Below are 18,088 nucleotides of genomic sequence, written 5' to 3' on the forward strand. Positions count from 1 at the left end.
GGATACACACCTTCTACTGTGTGTTGTTGACACTTCATACCCACTCACACGTGTGGACTGTGTATGCTGCTGACCTCGACGACTATGCTTGTTGAGTGGCTTGCAATACCCTCTAGGCTGAGGATGAGTCAAAGAAAGTGGTGTATTTCATCTGCTAACCTCTCCGCTTGGCTAAACTGCCCCACCTCAGCCTCGCCCAAGGTCATTTCTACTTTGCAAATCAGTGACACCCATTGGTTCCTCAACTGAATGAACGGGAAGCAAGCTTTTAATATCTGATCTCACCCCGAGGGAGACAGGAGTCCTGGGTTTCTGTTGTTGTGGTTGGTTGGTTGGGAGGTGTCCACGTCCGCCGCCGGAGGGGGGGCGGGGCAAAGGCCAGGGAGCATCTGGGCGGCGGGCGTGCGCGCGCGCGAAGAGCGCGCGGCTGCTGGGCCACCTTGCGGGGAGGCGTCCGCGAGCCGCGCCTGGCCAGAGCCGAGCCCGGCGGAGTCCGGCCGCGCTCTGCTGCTCTCTCCCGGGCCGGGCTCGTCCGTGGACGCCGCTCCGTGTCCCCGCTGGGCACAGCAGCCCGGGCCCTCCACAGCCATGGCCGCTAGCCTGAGGAGGCCCTCCTTCAGCTCCCGCTCTTCCTGCTCGCCGGACACGGACGACCAGGGCGCCTGCGAAGACGATGCCATCTGGGAGAGGTACCTGGGGGCGTGGGCCTGGGGGCTGGTGGGAGGCGAGCGTGTCCCTGAGGAATAGGCTTGTGCGCCGAGAGGTGCCCGTCAGGTCGCGGGACAGCTGTGCGGCGCGCGGAGCGAGGGGGGGCGTCTCTTCGTGCGCGTCACACGTTCATGGAACGGGCGGTGTGTGCCGGGCACGGGGCCAGCCTGGGGATGCGGTGCCCGGGAGTCGGGCGCTGAAGCGGCCCCCGTGGTCTTGGCTCCTTGGAAGGACAGACGCGAAGTCGATAAGGACACTGGTCTCGATGCGTTCTGAGGAGTGCAGGTCTCCCTGTTTTAGAGGCTACGTTCCGTTGGGGTTTTCATGAAGCCTGTTGTGCCCCTGAAGCTGAGGCCGGTTCAGGGGAAGTGGCCTGTCCAGGGCCACTTGATATTTGTGTGCAGAGCCAGTGATTTCCAAAGCCCTTGACTGTGCAGAAGTCTACCTGTTAGGGGTGGAGTTGGGGCTGTCCGGGGAGCGTTGTGAGCACAGGTTATGTGTCCCACACTTGAAAGTCTGGCAAAGAAAGCGTGAGGCTCGAGGGTGCTCCGTTCGTTCCCGCCTTCCACAGAAAGTCCGGAGAGTTGACTTTGGGACAAGTCCTTCCTTTCCTCTGGTCGGTGCGTGTTCAGTGGTCTGGACACTTGGTGAGCAAGACTGACAGGGTGTTTGACGTACTGGGCCTCACAGCCTAGTTGGAAAGGACAGACAGGCAGCAACTAATTACCTAGGAGATACGTGAAAGCAATTTTGTGTTGAGTGTTGAAAAATACAGCATTTACTGTTAGACTTTGTGGCTTAGGCAGTGATGTTCAAGCTGAGAGCAGATGCCTAAAAGAAAAGGAGGACTTGTGCGGGAGAGTGTTGGGACGGGGCAAGGAAGGAGTATGGCCTGTCAGAGGAGCTGAAAGAGTGCCCTGGAGACTGGGGCCGCGTAGGGACCTTAGGGTGGGGAAAACAAAACTTTTCGATTAAAGCTGGCGCTTTCTATAGGTTTATGGAGACCAAGCATGGTGATTCAGAACATGGACTCTGGAGCCAGACTCTGTCAAATGGGTCCTAGCTCTGCCACCTATGGGCTGTGTGAACTTGGGCAAGTTACCGTACCATTCTGTGTGTCAGTTTCCTGATCTGTAAGATGGGGATGATTATAACACACCCTCCATAGGTGAGTGTAAAGCTGAAAGGATATTTCCTATCAGTAAAGTACTTAGAGCAGTGTCTGGCCTATAGTAGGTGTTAGTAGTGGTTGATTAAATAAATGGATAAATACATACATAAGTATTAAAGGCTCGGAGGCTGTCCCTGGTGAAACGTGTGAACTTGAATGGATTACACCCAACTTTATTTCCTTTCCAGCTTGCACTTGCTACTGACCGCATCTGTAGCACTGTGGAATTAGAAATAATCTCTCTCAAATTGGCTGCTCTTGGTAAAAGAATCTACTGCTGTCAAAATTATCCCAGGGAAATAAAAGCCTTTTCAGTAGCATTTTAGGGTTAGGCTTATTTAATACGTATTGTTTATATTGGTTTGTTTACTATTTGTTGGTAACTTTTTTTTTTTGCAAAGCTGCTCCGTTAAGAAAAGCAGATTAGCTATAAAATAGTTCAGACACAAAGAAAAGTAGAGAGTCGTGTAAGCAGAGCACGCCTTTCCTTGACTATCTGTCGAGAGCTTGTGTGATTCCAGCTGCTCTCTGCCTCAGACACGGTGCCCTCTGTGTGTGCAGTCATGTAAACAGTGCAGGGTCTGGAACCGGGGAGAATCTAAGGCAGTACAGTCATGCTTTGCCTAACAGTGGGCAGAAGTTCCGAGGAGTGTGTCATGGTCAGGCAATCTCGAGACTGTGCAAACACCATGGAGTTCCTAAACCTAGATGGCAGAGCCTCCTACACACCTAGGCCACATGGGACTAATCTTCTGGGACCCCCGTTGTGGACTGAAACGTCCCGATGTAGGGCATGACCGAACTGCCCAACTCCAAAGGCACGGAAGTGTACCCTGTGGGGCTTTTTAAAAGAACAGAGATGCTCAAGGCCTACTCTGGACCCACTGACTCAGAATCTACTGGGATAGTTCCCGGCTTTAAAGACCAGACATAGTCCTCATCTGGAGACATCTCATCAACGGTTTTTCACACTGGGTTTTCCCTCATCTGAAAAAACGTGCAAAGAGATTGTGAGGATCCATAATTAGTGTTTTAATACATTTTGCAGGACTCAGTGTTTTTCACGTTCCGTGATGCTGTGATCTGCATCTTCCGGGTAATGTGTTAAACCTTTAAATCTTGTCAAAAAGTCATGTCATGACATAGAGAATCCTTCTGTGAATTCCAGGCAGATTGCCATCTTTCTGCTTCCGCCTCCTCACCTTTAAAATGGGGAGAATAACGGTAACCTAGCTTTTGGATGTGAGGATTAAATGAGATAGTTGGTGCAAAGCAGTTAGCACAGGATCTGGCACAAAGTGAAGCCTTCAATAAATTATGATTATAGTAGTTTTGATTTCCCTCCAGTCGGAGTATAATTTAGTTGAAGTTAGTGGCTATGTCACAGCTGTTTCTCAGGCTGGTGTCTGCCACCCTGAGCTAAGCCATACAAATCCCTAGAATAACTTTTCAAAAGCCTGTTAGTCTCTTGAGGCTCCTATACTTCTTTAGTTTATTTTATTTTATTGCAGTAACAGTGGATTCTAACATCATATAGCTTTCAGATGTACGTTGTAATATATTTCGAATTCTGTGTAGATTACATCATGTTCACAACCCAAAAACTAATTATACTCCGTCACCTCACATGGGAGCCTCATCACCCCTTTTGCTCTCTCCCCTCCCCCCTTCCCCTATGGTAACCACCAATCCAATCTCCATGGCTCTGTGTGTGTTTGTCACTGTTTTTATCTTCTACTTATGAGTGAGATCACACGGTGTTTGACTTTCTCCCTCTGATTTATTTCACTTTACATAATACCCTCAAGGTCCATCCATGTTGTCACAAATGGCCAGATCTCATCATTTCTTATGGCTGAGTAGTATTCCATTGTGCATACGTACCACATCTTCTTTATCCATTCTTCCCTTGATGGGCACCTAGGTTGCTTCCGAGTTTTGGCTGTTGTGAATAATGCCACAGTGAACCTAGGGGTGCATGTGTCTTTCTGCATCGGTGTTTTCAAGTTCTTTGGATAAATACCCAGCAGTGGGTTGGCTGGATCATATATACGGTAGATGTATTCTTAGTTTTCTGAGGATACTCCATACTGCTTTCCATAGTGGCTGCACCAGTCTGCACTCCCACCAGCAGTGTAGCAGAGTTCCCTTCTCTCCACATCCTCTCCAACACTTGTCTCCTGTCTTGTTAACTAGAGCCTTTCTGAGCAGAGTAAGGGGACCTCTCCTTGTAGTTCTGATTTGCATTTCTCTGATCGCTAATGATGTTGAGCACCTCTCCATATGCCTGTTGGCCATCCGGATATCTTCTTTGGAGAAGTCACTGCTCAGATCTTTTGCCCGTTTTTTAAATTGGGTTGTTGATTTTTGTTGTTGTTGAGATGTATGAGTTCTTTCTGTCTTTTGGATATTAACCCCTTATCCGATATATGGTTTGCAAGTATCTTTTCCCAGTTGTTAGGTTGTGTTTTGGTTTTGTGGATGGTTTCCTTTGCCGTGCAGAAGATTTTTTTACTTTGATGTAGTCCCATTTGTTCATTTTGCATTTTGTTTCCATTGCCCAGTCAGACATGGTACTTGAAAATAGGCTGCTAAGACTGATGTCAAAGAGCATACTAATGGATAGATCCTAACTGGCTAAAGTTTTGGGGATTTCTGACTTATGGCCATTGTTTTGCAGAGAACTTTCAGAGGGAGAGTGATGCACAAAAGTGGAAGGAACAAAGCTTTTCTGTGATTCCTTTCTACAGGGGACACTTTTTTTTTTTTAAGATTGGCACCTGGGCTAACAACTGTTGCCAATCTTATTTACTTTTTCTTTTTCTGCTTTATCTCCCCAGCCCCCTACCCCGTACACAGTTGTATATGTTAGTTGCAGGTCCTTCTAGTTGTGGGATGTGGGATGCTGCCTCAACGTGGCCTGAGGAGTGTTGTCATGTCCGCGCCCAGGATCTGAACCCTGGGTCGCCGCAGCGGAGTGCGTGAAATTAACCACTGGGCCAGGGAGCCGGCCCCGAAGGGACACTTGTTGAACAGCAACCATCAGTCTGGCTTGAGGCCATTGAACATAATGGAAGTCAGATAGGCTGATAATTGCGCTTCATTTCTTCCTCACGTTGCTTCCTTTGATCTCAAATGGGACAATATTTTTCTTTTCCCGTTTAACTCACCTATGGCCCTTTTGATCCCATCCTGAGGGACAAAGACCAGTTTCCATCTCTCTACCAGACGGCCCCCAGAAACACAGCACTGGCCCTTGGTATGGTTTGGTTGAGGCTGCATTTTGACTAGATCTGGGTTGTGCTGGCTGTTTCAGAAGACAAGAAAGGGGTTCAGTTTCTATGGGACTTGAGAAAAGAGATGTACCAGAGTGGCATCTGTGTGGCCTTTGTTGAATTGATTTCTGTCACTGACAGCATATATTTCTCATTGGCCTGGTAATAGCATTTCAGGATTAGCGATTCATCAGCAAATGTGGTTGTCATTTATGGTGACTCTGACTCACTCATAGGACTGAGCTTTTCAAAGGGGAACCTTTTGGTGACAGGCAAGTCTGATCAATACATTGCCTTGGGATTTTATGTTCCGTGAAAGTTATTCCATGCTTGATACGTTCCATGGGACTCTCACTTTTTGACAACCACACAGCGAGATCCCTGGTTTGAAACAATTTCTCCAGAAAGTTACCCCTTCTAAACACCCAGAAGACTTCTACCTCACTAAATTACGGAACCTGCACTTTGATTGCTTGATTTCTGAAACTGAATGTAAAAATTTGGAGGACTGTCCTCTCAATGCCTCTTTTGAGTCTCGCCCTTTGCATAAGTTTGATATGGCCATGGCTGGCGGGAGTAACTGTGTATAAAATGCTGTCTGTGCTGTGGCCCAGACCCTTCATAAACTTCTTTTGCAGCCATCAGAAATGCAATCAATAGGGAATGGGGAGAGGCTGGTTGTTTACCCTCAGTAGGTAATGTTCCAAATCAAGCTGCTCCTTGTCTGATGGTCTATAAATTTTATATCTTGTCCAAATACATAGTCAAATGTACTTTTTTCAGGACGTCAGTATGAAATCAGCGTTTGGGGTTCTTTTTTCAGACTTATACCAGTTTCTTTACTAACTTCAGTGCTTAAGACAGAGTTCTAGTCTTAGAGTCTTTCAATTTCAACTTGTTTGTGTAGAAATAATTGTAAAGAAAAAGGTGACAATGGCAGAGATAGAATTTTGGAATTTATGGGCCAAAGGGAACTCTTTGAGTCACAAAGAGCCTCAGAGTCTTGCCAATATTGTCTTTCTTTTTTCATTATTGTAGGTTTGGACTTCTTCCATGATGGCCTTAAATGATAGTAGAGAGAACTCTAGTGCTCGAATTGCTTATGTCAGTTCTGGCATGCTAGTAGCTAACTTAAATTTTTTATCTTATGCATATATATATATGCATGATATAGAAATGGTATATTTATATATGTATATGTTTCACCTTATATCACAATTTCTTTAGGCAGTATTTTTATCCCCATTTTGCAAAAGAGTTAAGAGAAGTTTTGAGAGACTGCTAATGACAAATGAGAGAGGCTGAATTTGATTCTCTGGTCAATATTTTCTGAATGCTATGCATAGATATTTTTTGATTTTCATGTTCTCCAAGCATCTCCTCAAGGAGGTGACTGACAGGGGAAGTGCCTATGTAGGGTCTGATTCTATAGTGGATAACTTACCATGTTTATCTCATAAAAATATATGTATCACATATGTAAATCACATACATACTATATGATATTTAAATATCAGTTTAAATTTTTGTTTTAGGTTATCAAGTTACTTCCATATGGGTTGCCTCTTTTGAATCTTATAATACAAGTGAGTACTTTTAAGTTTGAAGTTAAAAAGAAGAGGGATGTTTCCAATGTCACACAGCTATCAGATCTTTTGTGTCCAAATCCAAAATTCCTTCTGCAGCTCAACTACAGCTTTTCCATCTCCACTCCTTTCGGAAGACCACACAGTTTGACTGCAATGGTAGGGACCAGGTACATCTAGATCAGCAAGAATCTCTGTGAAAGAGTATGATATTCTCAACTTTTCGAACTTTGCTGGTGGACTTGGACTTCAGGTGAAAGTAGGACAATTTGTCCTACAGGCACCACCTTGTCAAGACTTTTCCATCTACGAAGAGTTCATTGATTGGGTCACTGGGTTTAAAGAGGTTGGTTGGAGAGTTTCATTGCTGGATATTTATGACCCATATGTATTTAGAACAGAGCCCAGCGTGGGGATTTTGATGTCCTCCTTCAGCTCAATAGGGCAAGCACAGTCACCTCTTCCAACTCAAGTTATTGTCTAACATTCCTTTCAACTTGAGTAATCTTTCTTTCTTAATGCCTATTAGATAATAAAAATACATGTAATAAAGTGTATGGTTCTATAATTTGTTATGGCTAACATCATACAGTAGTTAAGAGCATCCAGCCCTGTGATCAAAGGGGCTGCTTCTTTTAAATGGAATTTGTTGATTGTCCCTGAAACATTTTGGTTACACAGAACTAGATCATATTTTCAGATTTTAACAAGACTTCCCTCTGATTTCTTCAGAGTCCCTGTTCTGTGTAGCAAGAGCTGTGGCCCTGCATCCAGGCAAGCTCCCCAGTGGAGAAAGGCTGCCTGCTGCTTTGACTGTGCCCTCTGCCCAGAGAAGGAGGTTTCCACTGACACAGGTGCAGATCTGGAGGAAGTTTCCTACTCATCCTTTCGTTTACGTCCTTATTTGTTCCCAAAATGGGGAGGATCGAGAATAGGACTGACATCTCAAAGTTGTTCTCTCATTTACTCACTGATTTCTCCAGTAAAGTTAATAATCTTCCCTATGTAAGGATACTCTTCTCTTTGACCTGGTTCACTCCTACTTATCTTTTGACTCTTTGCATTACCTTCTCAAGAAAATATTTTGAAGGGCTATCCCAGAGTGACCTGTGTTTGTGTCTACCATGGAACCTAACACACGTCATTATGAGTATCTTGGTTTTATTGTATATAAGTCTTTCAACCAAATATGAACACGTTGAAGGGTGCATGTTATTTAGCTTAATTTCTCAAGTTACTAGCACCGATGATGACACACGTAAGTGTTCAGAAACAATGTGCATGACTTAACAAACGAAAAACATATCCTATATTTCTGCTATGAACCAGCCACTGTGAAATATGCTGAGGATGCATTTTAGTACCCCTGGTTGCCCTATCACACTTGTTCTCTGCCAGTTCAGAGTCAGGGAGCAAGGAGATGAACATGATGAGTGATCACAAGGAACATTATAAGGGTCACGATACAAGTGCAGTAAATACAAATATTGGGGTAGTATCTAACCTTACTTTGAGATGTCAGAATATTCCCCACAAAAGAAACAAAAAAGTACAAAAGTGTTTTATTTTAAGTACTGAAAGATAAGTAGAATTATAACAGCTGAATAAAGGAAGACTTCCTTGTCAGAGATAATTAGAATAGCACATTTCTTCCACTATTCGGGGACCTGACAAAAAGGTCTACTGTGGCTGAAAAACAGCAAGTCTAGGGTTGCATGGGACCCCAAGATGAAAGACTGGTCCTGAAGACTTTTCACACAATAACTAACATTTTGGAATTGCCAACAGACATTGCAGTTAAATAATGAAAAACTGAAAATACCATCTACACTTAAATTTGTGGACAACATAAAATGTTCACTTTCATTCCTGTCTTTTAACATTGCTCCAGAGTTCTGGGTGGTGCAACAATTCATGAAACAAAAAGGGTGATATTTATTAAAAAGGAAAACATAAGAAATTAAAATACATCATTTTATACAAAAAATACTCCAAAGAATCAACTGAAACAGTATAATTCCTAAAACTTGAAAGTAAAACCTCCTGGATATGAGATACAAATACAAAAATATATGATTTTTCTTTTTATAACAATAATCATGTAGATAAAATGATAAAATATTCCATTCACATAATACCAGTGTGTAATATAACTCTGGGTAACTTGAAGGAGAGATGCACGGTGATTACCTAGTCAGAGGGGCTGGCCCGGTGTCATAGTGGTTAAGGTCATGTGCTCTGCTTCTGCCGCCTGGGGTTCTCCAGTTTGATCCTGAGTGCAGACCTGCACATCGCTTATCAAGCCATGCTTTGCTGGTGTCCCACATACAAAACAGAGGAAGACAGGCACAGCTCTTAGCTCAGGGAAAACTTTCCTCAAGGAAATAGAGGAATTTTGGCAACAGTTGTTAGCTCAGGGCCCATATTCTCCACCAAAAACAATAAAAATAAGAACAGGCAAAAATGAGCATTTTTGCCACAATTTGGGAAGAAGTTCCGTCTCCAAATAAGCACACAAAAAGCAGTGGCTTTCCGTGTACAAGTAACAACCCTATTAAAGATATAGCAGAAAAATATCCCAATAACATAGGAATAAATTTAAAATACTTAGTAATAAACTGCAAGTGTGCAAATCTGATTTAAAAACTTCTAAAATTTAATTGTTAATATAATACAATTTTTGAATAAGCAAAAGGCTCACATTATTTATTGATAGGACACCTTTATTTATTGATGGAATTGGAATGATAGCAAGCCTTACTAAATTTATTTGTAAATCGAAGGCATTTCATACTGAAATTTGCTTGAAAATGTGGACCTTTATGGAATGTATTTTAAAGTTGATACAGAGAATGATTTGGAGAAAATATTGGAAGAGAATTTTGATAGATAGGAGACTTCTGTTTCCAGACACTAAAATGTGTTCTTAAACTCTAACAATAAAGAAATGAGATACTATCCAAAAATACACACTTAAATATAGAACAGAACATGCAGCTGGGAATTATGTCTAATAAAAATAAATAGGCAAATGGTTAGGAATAGCAAACCTTTGGATAGTATTTATTAGATGCTAGGCACAGTTCTAAGAAGTGCTTTCCACACATCAAATCATTTAACAACAAGTATCTGCATATAAAAACAGATAGTGATATCAACTCCATTTAAAGATGAGGAAATGGTGGCACAGGAGCTTACCCAAAGTCACCCTGCTGGCCACTGTGGAACCAAATTTCAACCTGATAATCTGGCTGAACTGTCCATGCATTTAGCCAACACAGTATGCTGCCTCCTTGACGAATTAATTAAATTTTTTACTTCACAGACCAAATTTCAATAACAGTATCAACCAATATTTCTATTTTCTCTTCCATAGGTCAATTGTAATTTTTTCTAGATATTAACAATACACAGAAAAATATAAAAGAAAATCAAGATCAATATTGACAAAATATCCAAATATGTCAAGGATCAGGAGTAGTGAGCAGTTAGTAGAAACAAAACAATAAAAGGCAATTGATTTTCCTGAAGTTTCTCTTCCTCAGAATGAACATAAACCTTAGTGCTCAGAGGACTTCCACATCTGGAAGGATGGAGCAGACACACTTTTCTCTATTCCGCCCTCTAAGTACAACTAAAACGCTGGGCATATATATAAAACAAACCTACGATGATTCTGAAATGTGAGAGAAGAGACACACTTGTAGGGACCGTGGCACCCAAGGAAGGCCATGGTGGTGAGTTTCCTGGGATTTCTTTTTGCTTCATATGTCCTAGACTTGGGTCTGAAGAAGCCAACAACCTGGAAAGGCCGGAGCACTTACAACATTAAAAAGCCCTAACAAAAGTCTGCTCTCTCTATCAAAAAGATCAGGAAACGGACAGGCTAGCAAGACAGAAAACTTTTAGACAAGAACTGCTCTAATCCACTCAAACATCATGGCAAAATCTGTGGCCCACTCTCACCAGGAAAGGCCAAGTGGGGAGTGTGGACAGCCACCCTTTCCACCTGCAACAAGGCAAGCTGCCAGGGTGGTATCAGAGATGGCCAAGTGGACAGACAGGACATTTCTCACTTCTGGGCAGTGCCCAGGCCCTCTCCTGCCAGGTGGGGTGCATAGACTTCCCCCTACATGCCAACAATGAAGCACCCCTCCCCCCCAACAGGTGTTGTCTTAGAGGAGGCCAAGTGGAGAGTGAGGGCTTCCATCATGGTCCAGTAGTTACAAGGCTCCCTTTCTGTCTCAGGGTAGTGAAGCCACATGGGCAGCAGTAAGGGGGCACTCCCACTCCTCCCAACCAGGGAGCTGCCATGGAGGCCTAGTGGGGAATCAGAACTCCTACCCCACCCAGAAGAAATGGGGACATCTTCCCTCATCATGTGTCAACAGAGGCTGAGTGGAAATCTTGGACTTCTCCCTCCCCTGCAGTAACAAGGAACCACTTTTTCCTTTTCCTAGCCAGAACCTTGGCAGAAGCAGCCAGATAAAATAGAAGGTTTAAATAAAATCCAGAGCTGCATATCACAATACCCAACATGTTCTGGTTTCCATCAAAAATCACTCATCATAACAAGAACCAGGAAGATCTGAACTGAGTGCAGAAAGAAAACCGATAGATGGTAACGCCAAGATCACAGAGATGTCAGAATTGTTTAATAAATATTCTAAAGGAACTATCATAAAAATGTTCCAGTGAGCAATTATGAACATGCTTGAGAGAAATGAAAAAGTGGAAAGCCTCAGCAAAGAAATAGAAAGTTTCACCAATGAATGAATATTAGGGTCAATATCCTGGTGGTGACATTGTACTAGAGTTTTGCAAGGTGTTACCATTGGAGGAAACTGGGTAACGGGTACACGGGATCACCCTGTGTTATTTCTAACTGCATGCGAATCGACAATTACCTTAAAATAAAAAGTCTAGATAAAAAGTTAGACAGCTCAGACTTAGGAAAACAGACCAAAACTTAGCATTTCAGTGTCAATTAACACCTAGAAATTTAGGCTCATTGAAGATGTAAGTGTGGCTATTTTTGCCAATTCGTTGTTGATAATTCAGTCAGTTACTCAACAAGTAACTGTATTTGTATTCAACGATACATATGTTCAAGAAATCAATATTGAGTTCCTATTAGGTGCAACATACCAGATAAAGAGAAAGTAATGCTAAATACAAATACTAGTTATTGAGAGACTATGGTGCAGGTACATACACATATACTCATTTTTTCCCATAAAAATAGCTATGGGGGTAAGTGTATCATCATTACTATTTTTCTGTGAGTTTAGTGCACTTTGAGCATAAATTTTTAAAAATTAAGTCCATGACTTTCAACATTATGGAATAAACACGTATCAATGATTTTATTTAACTAATTAATTAATGTGGAAATCAATGAGATGATAAAAGTGGTTCTAAGAACCACAAACCTTTTTTGTGAAACAGCGGTTTCTATAGTTCATCACTAGAAGCATTTTTTTGGTGTGGAAGATTAGTCCTGAGCTAACATCTGCTGCCAATCCTCCTCTTTTTGCTGAGGAAGATTGGCCCTGAGATAATATCTGTGCCCATCTTCCTCTATATGTGGGACGCCTGCAACAGCATGACTTGATAAACAGTGTGGAGGTCTGTGACTGGGATCCCAATCAGTGAACCCAGGGCCACCAAAGCAGAGTACATGAAATTAACTGCTAAGCCATCAGGCCAGCCCCACTAAAAGCATTTTTGACAATACAACATCAACAAAAGAATGTTAGAATACAATTGCTAGGTTACATAGAAAAATGGTTAATGTCCTACAGGGCAATAAAACCATAATCTTTGGGTTTATCTTTCTCCTGGCTGCCACTCCCCAACAATGTACAGATTAACATGTAACTACACAGTGTTTGGGTTCTAATGAAACAATAAATCATTAAGTCAAACAGATATATAGTCCTAGATAAATAAATAACGCTTGTGTTGGCTGGTTAGACGATGCTAGAGTATGCCACTGAAAATGCATTCAGTCACCCTCTTACATTATTTCAAACTTTTTAATAATTTTTAACAAAATTGGTTAATAAGATTAGACCCCTAGTAAGTGGAAGAGCCCAAATTTTAATACTATTATAAGTCCAAATCTCATTTTCTTTCAAATAAACCACGTTTCCATTGAACATCCCCAGCTTAATAAAATAAGCAGGCAAGTAAATAAAAATTGCAATAAAGTGTAAAACTTGATTGTAGAAATAGAAATAAGATGTGTTGGGAAATATAGAATCAATAAGCCTTACACGAGCAAGGAATGCTACTCAGGTGAGATGATTCCAGCTCAGTCTAGAGACATGGTTGATAGTTAGGTGTAGAAGGGAAGAAAAGAGGTTCCAGGAAGAGAGAAAGAGAAGTTATACACACAGATATGAGGTTAATGGAGCATTTTAAGATTTAAAGACGGATTTCTTTTAAGATTTTAAGTGTTAAAAGCTGTAAAAAGGCTATTAACCAAAAAAGGCACTAGGTCCAGATAGGTTTCACATGGGAATCTCATCAAACATTCAGAGACAAATTTCAGCCAATTTGAACTACACCATAAAATTTTTTAAAAAGAAATCTTCAGAGTTTTTGTTATTTCTTTTTGTTTATTATAATTCAGTGTAAAATCAATGCGAACTTTTGGACAATTTTGAACTCAGTTCTACCTCATTGCAAGTTGAATGTTCTTTCAAGTTCTTCCATTAAAGCATTTAAAAAGCCCTAATTGTGATGTGTTACTTTTTAATGGACCTGAATACATTATCTAATATTTTATTTAAGGATTTAGCGTTTTCATAAATGAGGTTGGCCTACAGTTTTCTTTTTAGTGATGAATTAAATTTATGAACTTAAACCTATAGGAACTCCTCTTGAGAAAAAGTATCAAAATACAGAAATTTATCTAAACCCTATAATTTTATGAGAATTACAACTTTTTAAGAGAAAAGGTGGTGATGAACATTAAATTTAGCAAAAGGCATGTAATGGGAAGATCATCTGCTTTGAAGTCAGACAGTCTTGAGTAGAGCCAGGACTAGGGAAAGGTAGGTGAGGTGCCTGGGTGACAAAATTTAAGGAGGCACTCACTCTCAGGGTCAGGCAAGGGCGGGGTTGGCACCTGAAAGTGAGTGCTTCCTTAAATTTTGCACCTCTGGGATCTCACTTCCCTCACCCTAGTCTGACCTCCTGCTCTGAAGTCTGGATCCCAGCCCAGCCTTCACTATCTCCAAGATCTCAGGTGCGTTACTGAAGCTCTTTAAGCCTCAATTATTTTCTCTGAAAAATGAGTCGATACTGTCTAGCTACCTCACAGACTGTGGGAGAATTGAGATATATTTTTTCATCTGTCAAGTAAATTGCTTGGGATAGCACCCGCGCACATTAAAATTTGTTCCTTTATCCTTGCTATCCAATCCCTCACAAAAAAGTTGCTACAGGAGAGGTAGGTAGAACCTAGATAATAATGGACCTTTTGTGCATTGCTAGGAGTTTGGATTCCACCTAGAATGGTGGGTCTCAAAGTGTAGTATCTATACCAACAGCATCAGCATCACTTGGGAGCTTATTAGAGATGTAAATTCTGAGTTTCCAAATCAGGAACTCTGATAGTGTGGGCCAGCACTCTGCTTTAACAAGCCCTCCAGGTGATTCTAATATGCACTAATGTTTGAGACTTGTTTCTTTACAAATGTGAGAATAATTGTGGCATTTTAAGCGAGAAAGGTACGTGAATGGGTTTAAATAATAGAAACCTTAATTAGTACAATTGAGTTGATGAGACGTAAGAGGGCTTCAAGACAGAAGATAGGGTGACTCGTTAGGGAGTTGTCTTGTTAAAATAGAAGGGATTCAAATCTGAACAGAAATAGTAGAAGCTATAATGAATAGGAGATGTTTTTTAATTATTTGGCTATCAGAATTAATGCAATTTTGAAGCTTAAGTGACAGTTTACGTCTTGGCCATCTCTATATCTGCAAAACTTTGGAAGCTCCATGCGTCACTAGAGGTTATCAATAAATGCTTTCCTTTGAGTGAATGAATCCAGGATATGTGCAATCCTACCTCTATTTAAGTGGTATAGATGGGTGTAATTTTTATTTGTAAGTTAAAACTTGTTCCTCTGTGTCTGGAAGATGAACAAGAGATGATGTTAGGGCTCCTTGGCCTTTGATATAGCAAGAAAAAAATAGACAGCATTAACTTGGAATTTTTCTTCCTATAACATTCTTTAGTTTGGTGTCTAATTATAGCAATTTGTCCAAATGTGAGTATTCTGGGGCTCATGAGAATCACTGAACCCAAGTTAACGGCACTTTGCTTTTCTTGCTAGGTATGAAGCAATGTATGACATATCCAGACAATCAATACCCAAATCGTAATCAAGGTCATTGCCTCTTAAAGACTGTGACCTTATTGGCCTACGAAGATCCTCTGGGGATGGTACTTGCCTGTGCAGCCCTTTGTCTGTCTGCCCTAAGATCTGTGGTTCTTAGGATTTTTCTGAAGTACAGGGACACCCTCACAGTCAAAGCTAATAACCAGTCTCTCAGTTACATCCTTCTCAAATGCCTCATCCTCTGCTTCCTGTGCTCCTTGCTCTTCAAGGGCCATCCCAACACTTCCACTTGCATCCTGCAACAAATGACATTGGAGTCATGTGGACTGTAGCTGTTTCCAGATTTTGGATAAAACCATCGCTGTAGTTCTGGCTTTCAAGATCACAACACCAGGGAGAAAGATAAGGCAGTGGATGCTGTCAGGGGCACATAATTCCATCATTCCCATCTGCTCATCGATTCAAGTGATTTTCTCCCTTTTGTTCACCTAGATGCACATTCTGAGCCTACGCTCCTTATCATGTGTGCAAAAAGGGCTCTGTCATCATTTCTACCTTTCCTTAGGCTACTTGGGTTCCTTGGCCCTCGTGAGCTTCACCTTGGCTTCTCTGGCCAGCAGACTCCTGACAATTTCAGTGAAGCCAAGTACCTGACATTCAGCATTTTGGTGTTCTGTGGTGTCTGGATCACCTTTCTCCCCCGTATACAAGCACCAAGGGGAAGAGCATGGTAGCTGCAGAGATCTTTTCTATCTTGGCTTCCAGTGCTGGGCTACTACGATGCATCTTTGCCCCCAAGTGCTATAATATTCTGCTGAAGCCAGATAGGAACACCCTGCCAGGATTAAGTGGTAAAACAAACTCTCACAGAAAATAAATACAAGATTTTAATTCACGGACTTCATGAAACATTTAGAAAGCTTGAAAATTATATGATACCTTAAAGAGTTCTTGCCCCACATCCTGCCATGGGTAGCTACATGTTCTAACATCTTCTCCTGGTTTGGAATGTCACGGTTATTAGTATCAGATTCCTGTATATAAATCTGTGTTCTGGACTCACTGTTCTTTCATTGATTCTTTCCCTGAATGAATACCACACTGTTTTCACTTTCTCTATTTCAGAGCATGTTCTGACAGCTGATAGCACCTGTTCTTGCTTGCTGCTCTTTTTCAGTTATCTTGCGTTCATTCTTACAAATTTTCTCCTTGATTTGACTTTTAGAATTGTTTTGGCAAAGTCCATAATACACATTAAGAGATTCAGATTCAAATTTATTGAACTTAAAGACTAATTTTATTAAGAACTGACTTCTTTGCAATAAAATGTTTCCCATTCAAGAATGTGTTTTATCCCCATTTATCTCACCATTTTCACTTTATTTATCAATGTTTTATTCTATTTCGGACTGGTCATTTGGGCTGTTACATAGTGTATTGTTTGTCATACATTTCTGGAGGTTACTTGTTGCTTCCATTGATTTGTAAGTTGATTGTCTTGGACTTCTAAGCTGTGAAAAACAATAAAATGATTCTTTCTGCTCAAGCTTTATCCTTATTGCTTTCTTATTGCATTGGCAAGATTCTCTAGTACAATGTCCAACAGTAGTCATAATTGTGAGCTTTTATTGCTCTTGGTTTTAGTGGAAATGTTCCTAAAGATTTTATCTGTTAAAATTTAATCCCACAACTAGAAGGACATGCAACTATGATATGCAGCTGTGTACGGGGTTGGGGGGGGTTGGGGAGATAAAGCAGAAAAAAAAATTTATGTTGGTGGTACATTTCTGATCATACTTTTTTTAATATTTCATATGAACTTTATCTTTTTATTGAGGTAAAAGTGATTTATAGCATTATATAAATTTCAATTGTATCATTATATTTTGACTTCTATATAGGCTACCTTGTGTTCACCACCAAAAGTCGAGTTGCGATCCAAACAAATATCTCATTAATTATGAGAGTGCCCTGTCTGTGCTTTGTACATAAAATTTTTAAATGTGATAAAATACGCATAACAAAATTTACCATCTTAACCATTTTAATTGTATGATTCAGTACTTTTAAGTACTTTCACATTGTGTGCAACAAATTTTAGTCTTTTCATTTTCTGAAAATGAAACTCTGTACTCATGGAACAATTCCTCAAACCCTCCTTCCCCAGCCCCTGACAACCACTATTCTACTTTCTATCTCTATGAATTTTACTACTCTGTGCATCTCCTATAATTGGAATCATATAGTATGTGTCTTTTCACGGATGGCATATTGCACTTAGCATATTTTCCTCAAGGTTCATCCATGTTGTAGCATGTGTCAGAATAAGAACTTTGATAGTCTATTCTCTTAGCAGCTTTCAAATATTCAATATGGTATTTCGTGTTGTGTGTGTGCTTTTTGGTGAGGAAGATTGGCCCTGAGCTAACATCTGTTCCCAATATTTATCTTTTTTCGTTTTTCTTCCCAAAACCCCAGTACATTGTTGTATATTATGTCCTTCTACTTCTTCTACGTTGGACGCTACCTCAGCATGGCTTGATGAGCGGTACTAGGTCCATACCCAGGATCCAAACTGGTGAACCCTGGACCACCAAAGCGGAGCATGTGAACTTAACCACTATGCCCTCAGGCCAGCCCCCCAATATGGCATTGTTAACTATAGTCACAATGCTGTATATTGCATCCCCAGAATTTATTGATCTTACAACTGAAAGTTTCTAACTTTTGACCACCTTCACCCCCAGCTCTGGCAACCATCAATCTCTTCTCTGTATCTTTGAGTTCCATTTCTTTAGATTCCTCATATAAGTGAAATTGCACAGTATTTGTCTTTCTTTGTCTGGCTTATTTCACTTAATATAACACCCTCAAGGTCCATCCCTGTTGTCACAAATGTCAGAATTTCCTTCCTTTTTATGGCTGACTAATATCCCATTGTATATATATATATTACATTTTCTGTATCCATTCATCCATAGATGGACGCTTCAG

The 18,088-nt window shown here is 41.1% G+C and overlaps 1 protein-coding gene across 1 annotated transcript in view; it reads left to right on the top strand.

Moving 5' to 3' along the window:
- The first annotated feature begins 371 nt into the window (after positions 1 to 371).
- Positions 372 to 18,088, top strand: part of LOC138922113 (odorant-binding protein 2b-like) — a 64,851-nt gene continuing 47,134 nt past the window's right edge. The window contains exon 1 of the mRNA XM_070258936.1: positions 372 to 689. Coding sequence (XP_070115037.1) covers positions 589 to 689 — 101 coding nt within the window. The 5' untranslated portion in view covers positions 372 to 588. The remainder of the gene's footprint in view (positions 690 to 18,088) is intronic.

Source organism: Equus caballus, unplaced genomic scaffold (assembly GCF_041296265.1).
Source record: "Equus caballus isolate H_3958 breed thoroughbred unplaced genomic scaffold, TB-T2T haplotype2-0000451, whole genome shotgun sequence".
NCBI lineage: Eukaryota > Metazoa > Chordata > Mammalia > Perissodactyla > Equidae > Equus > Equus caballus.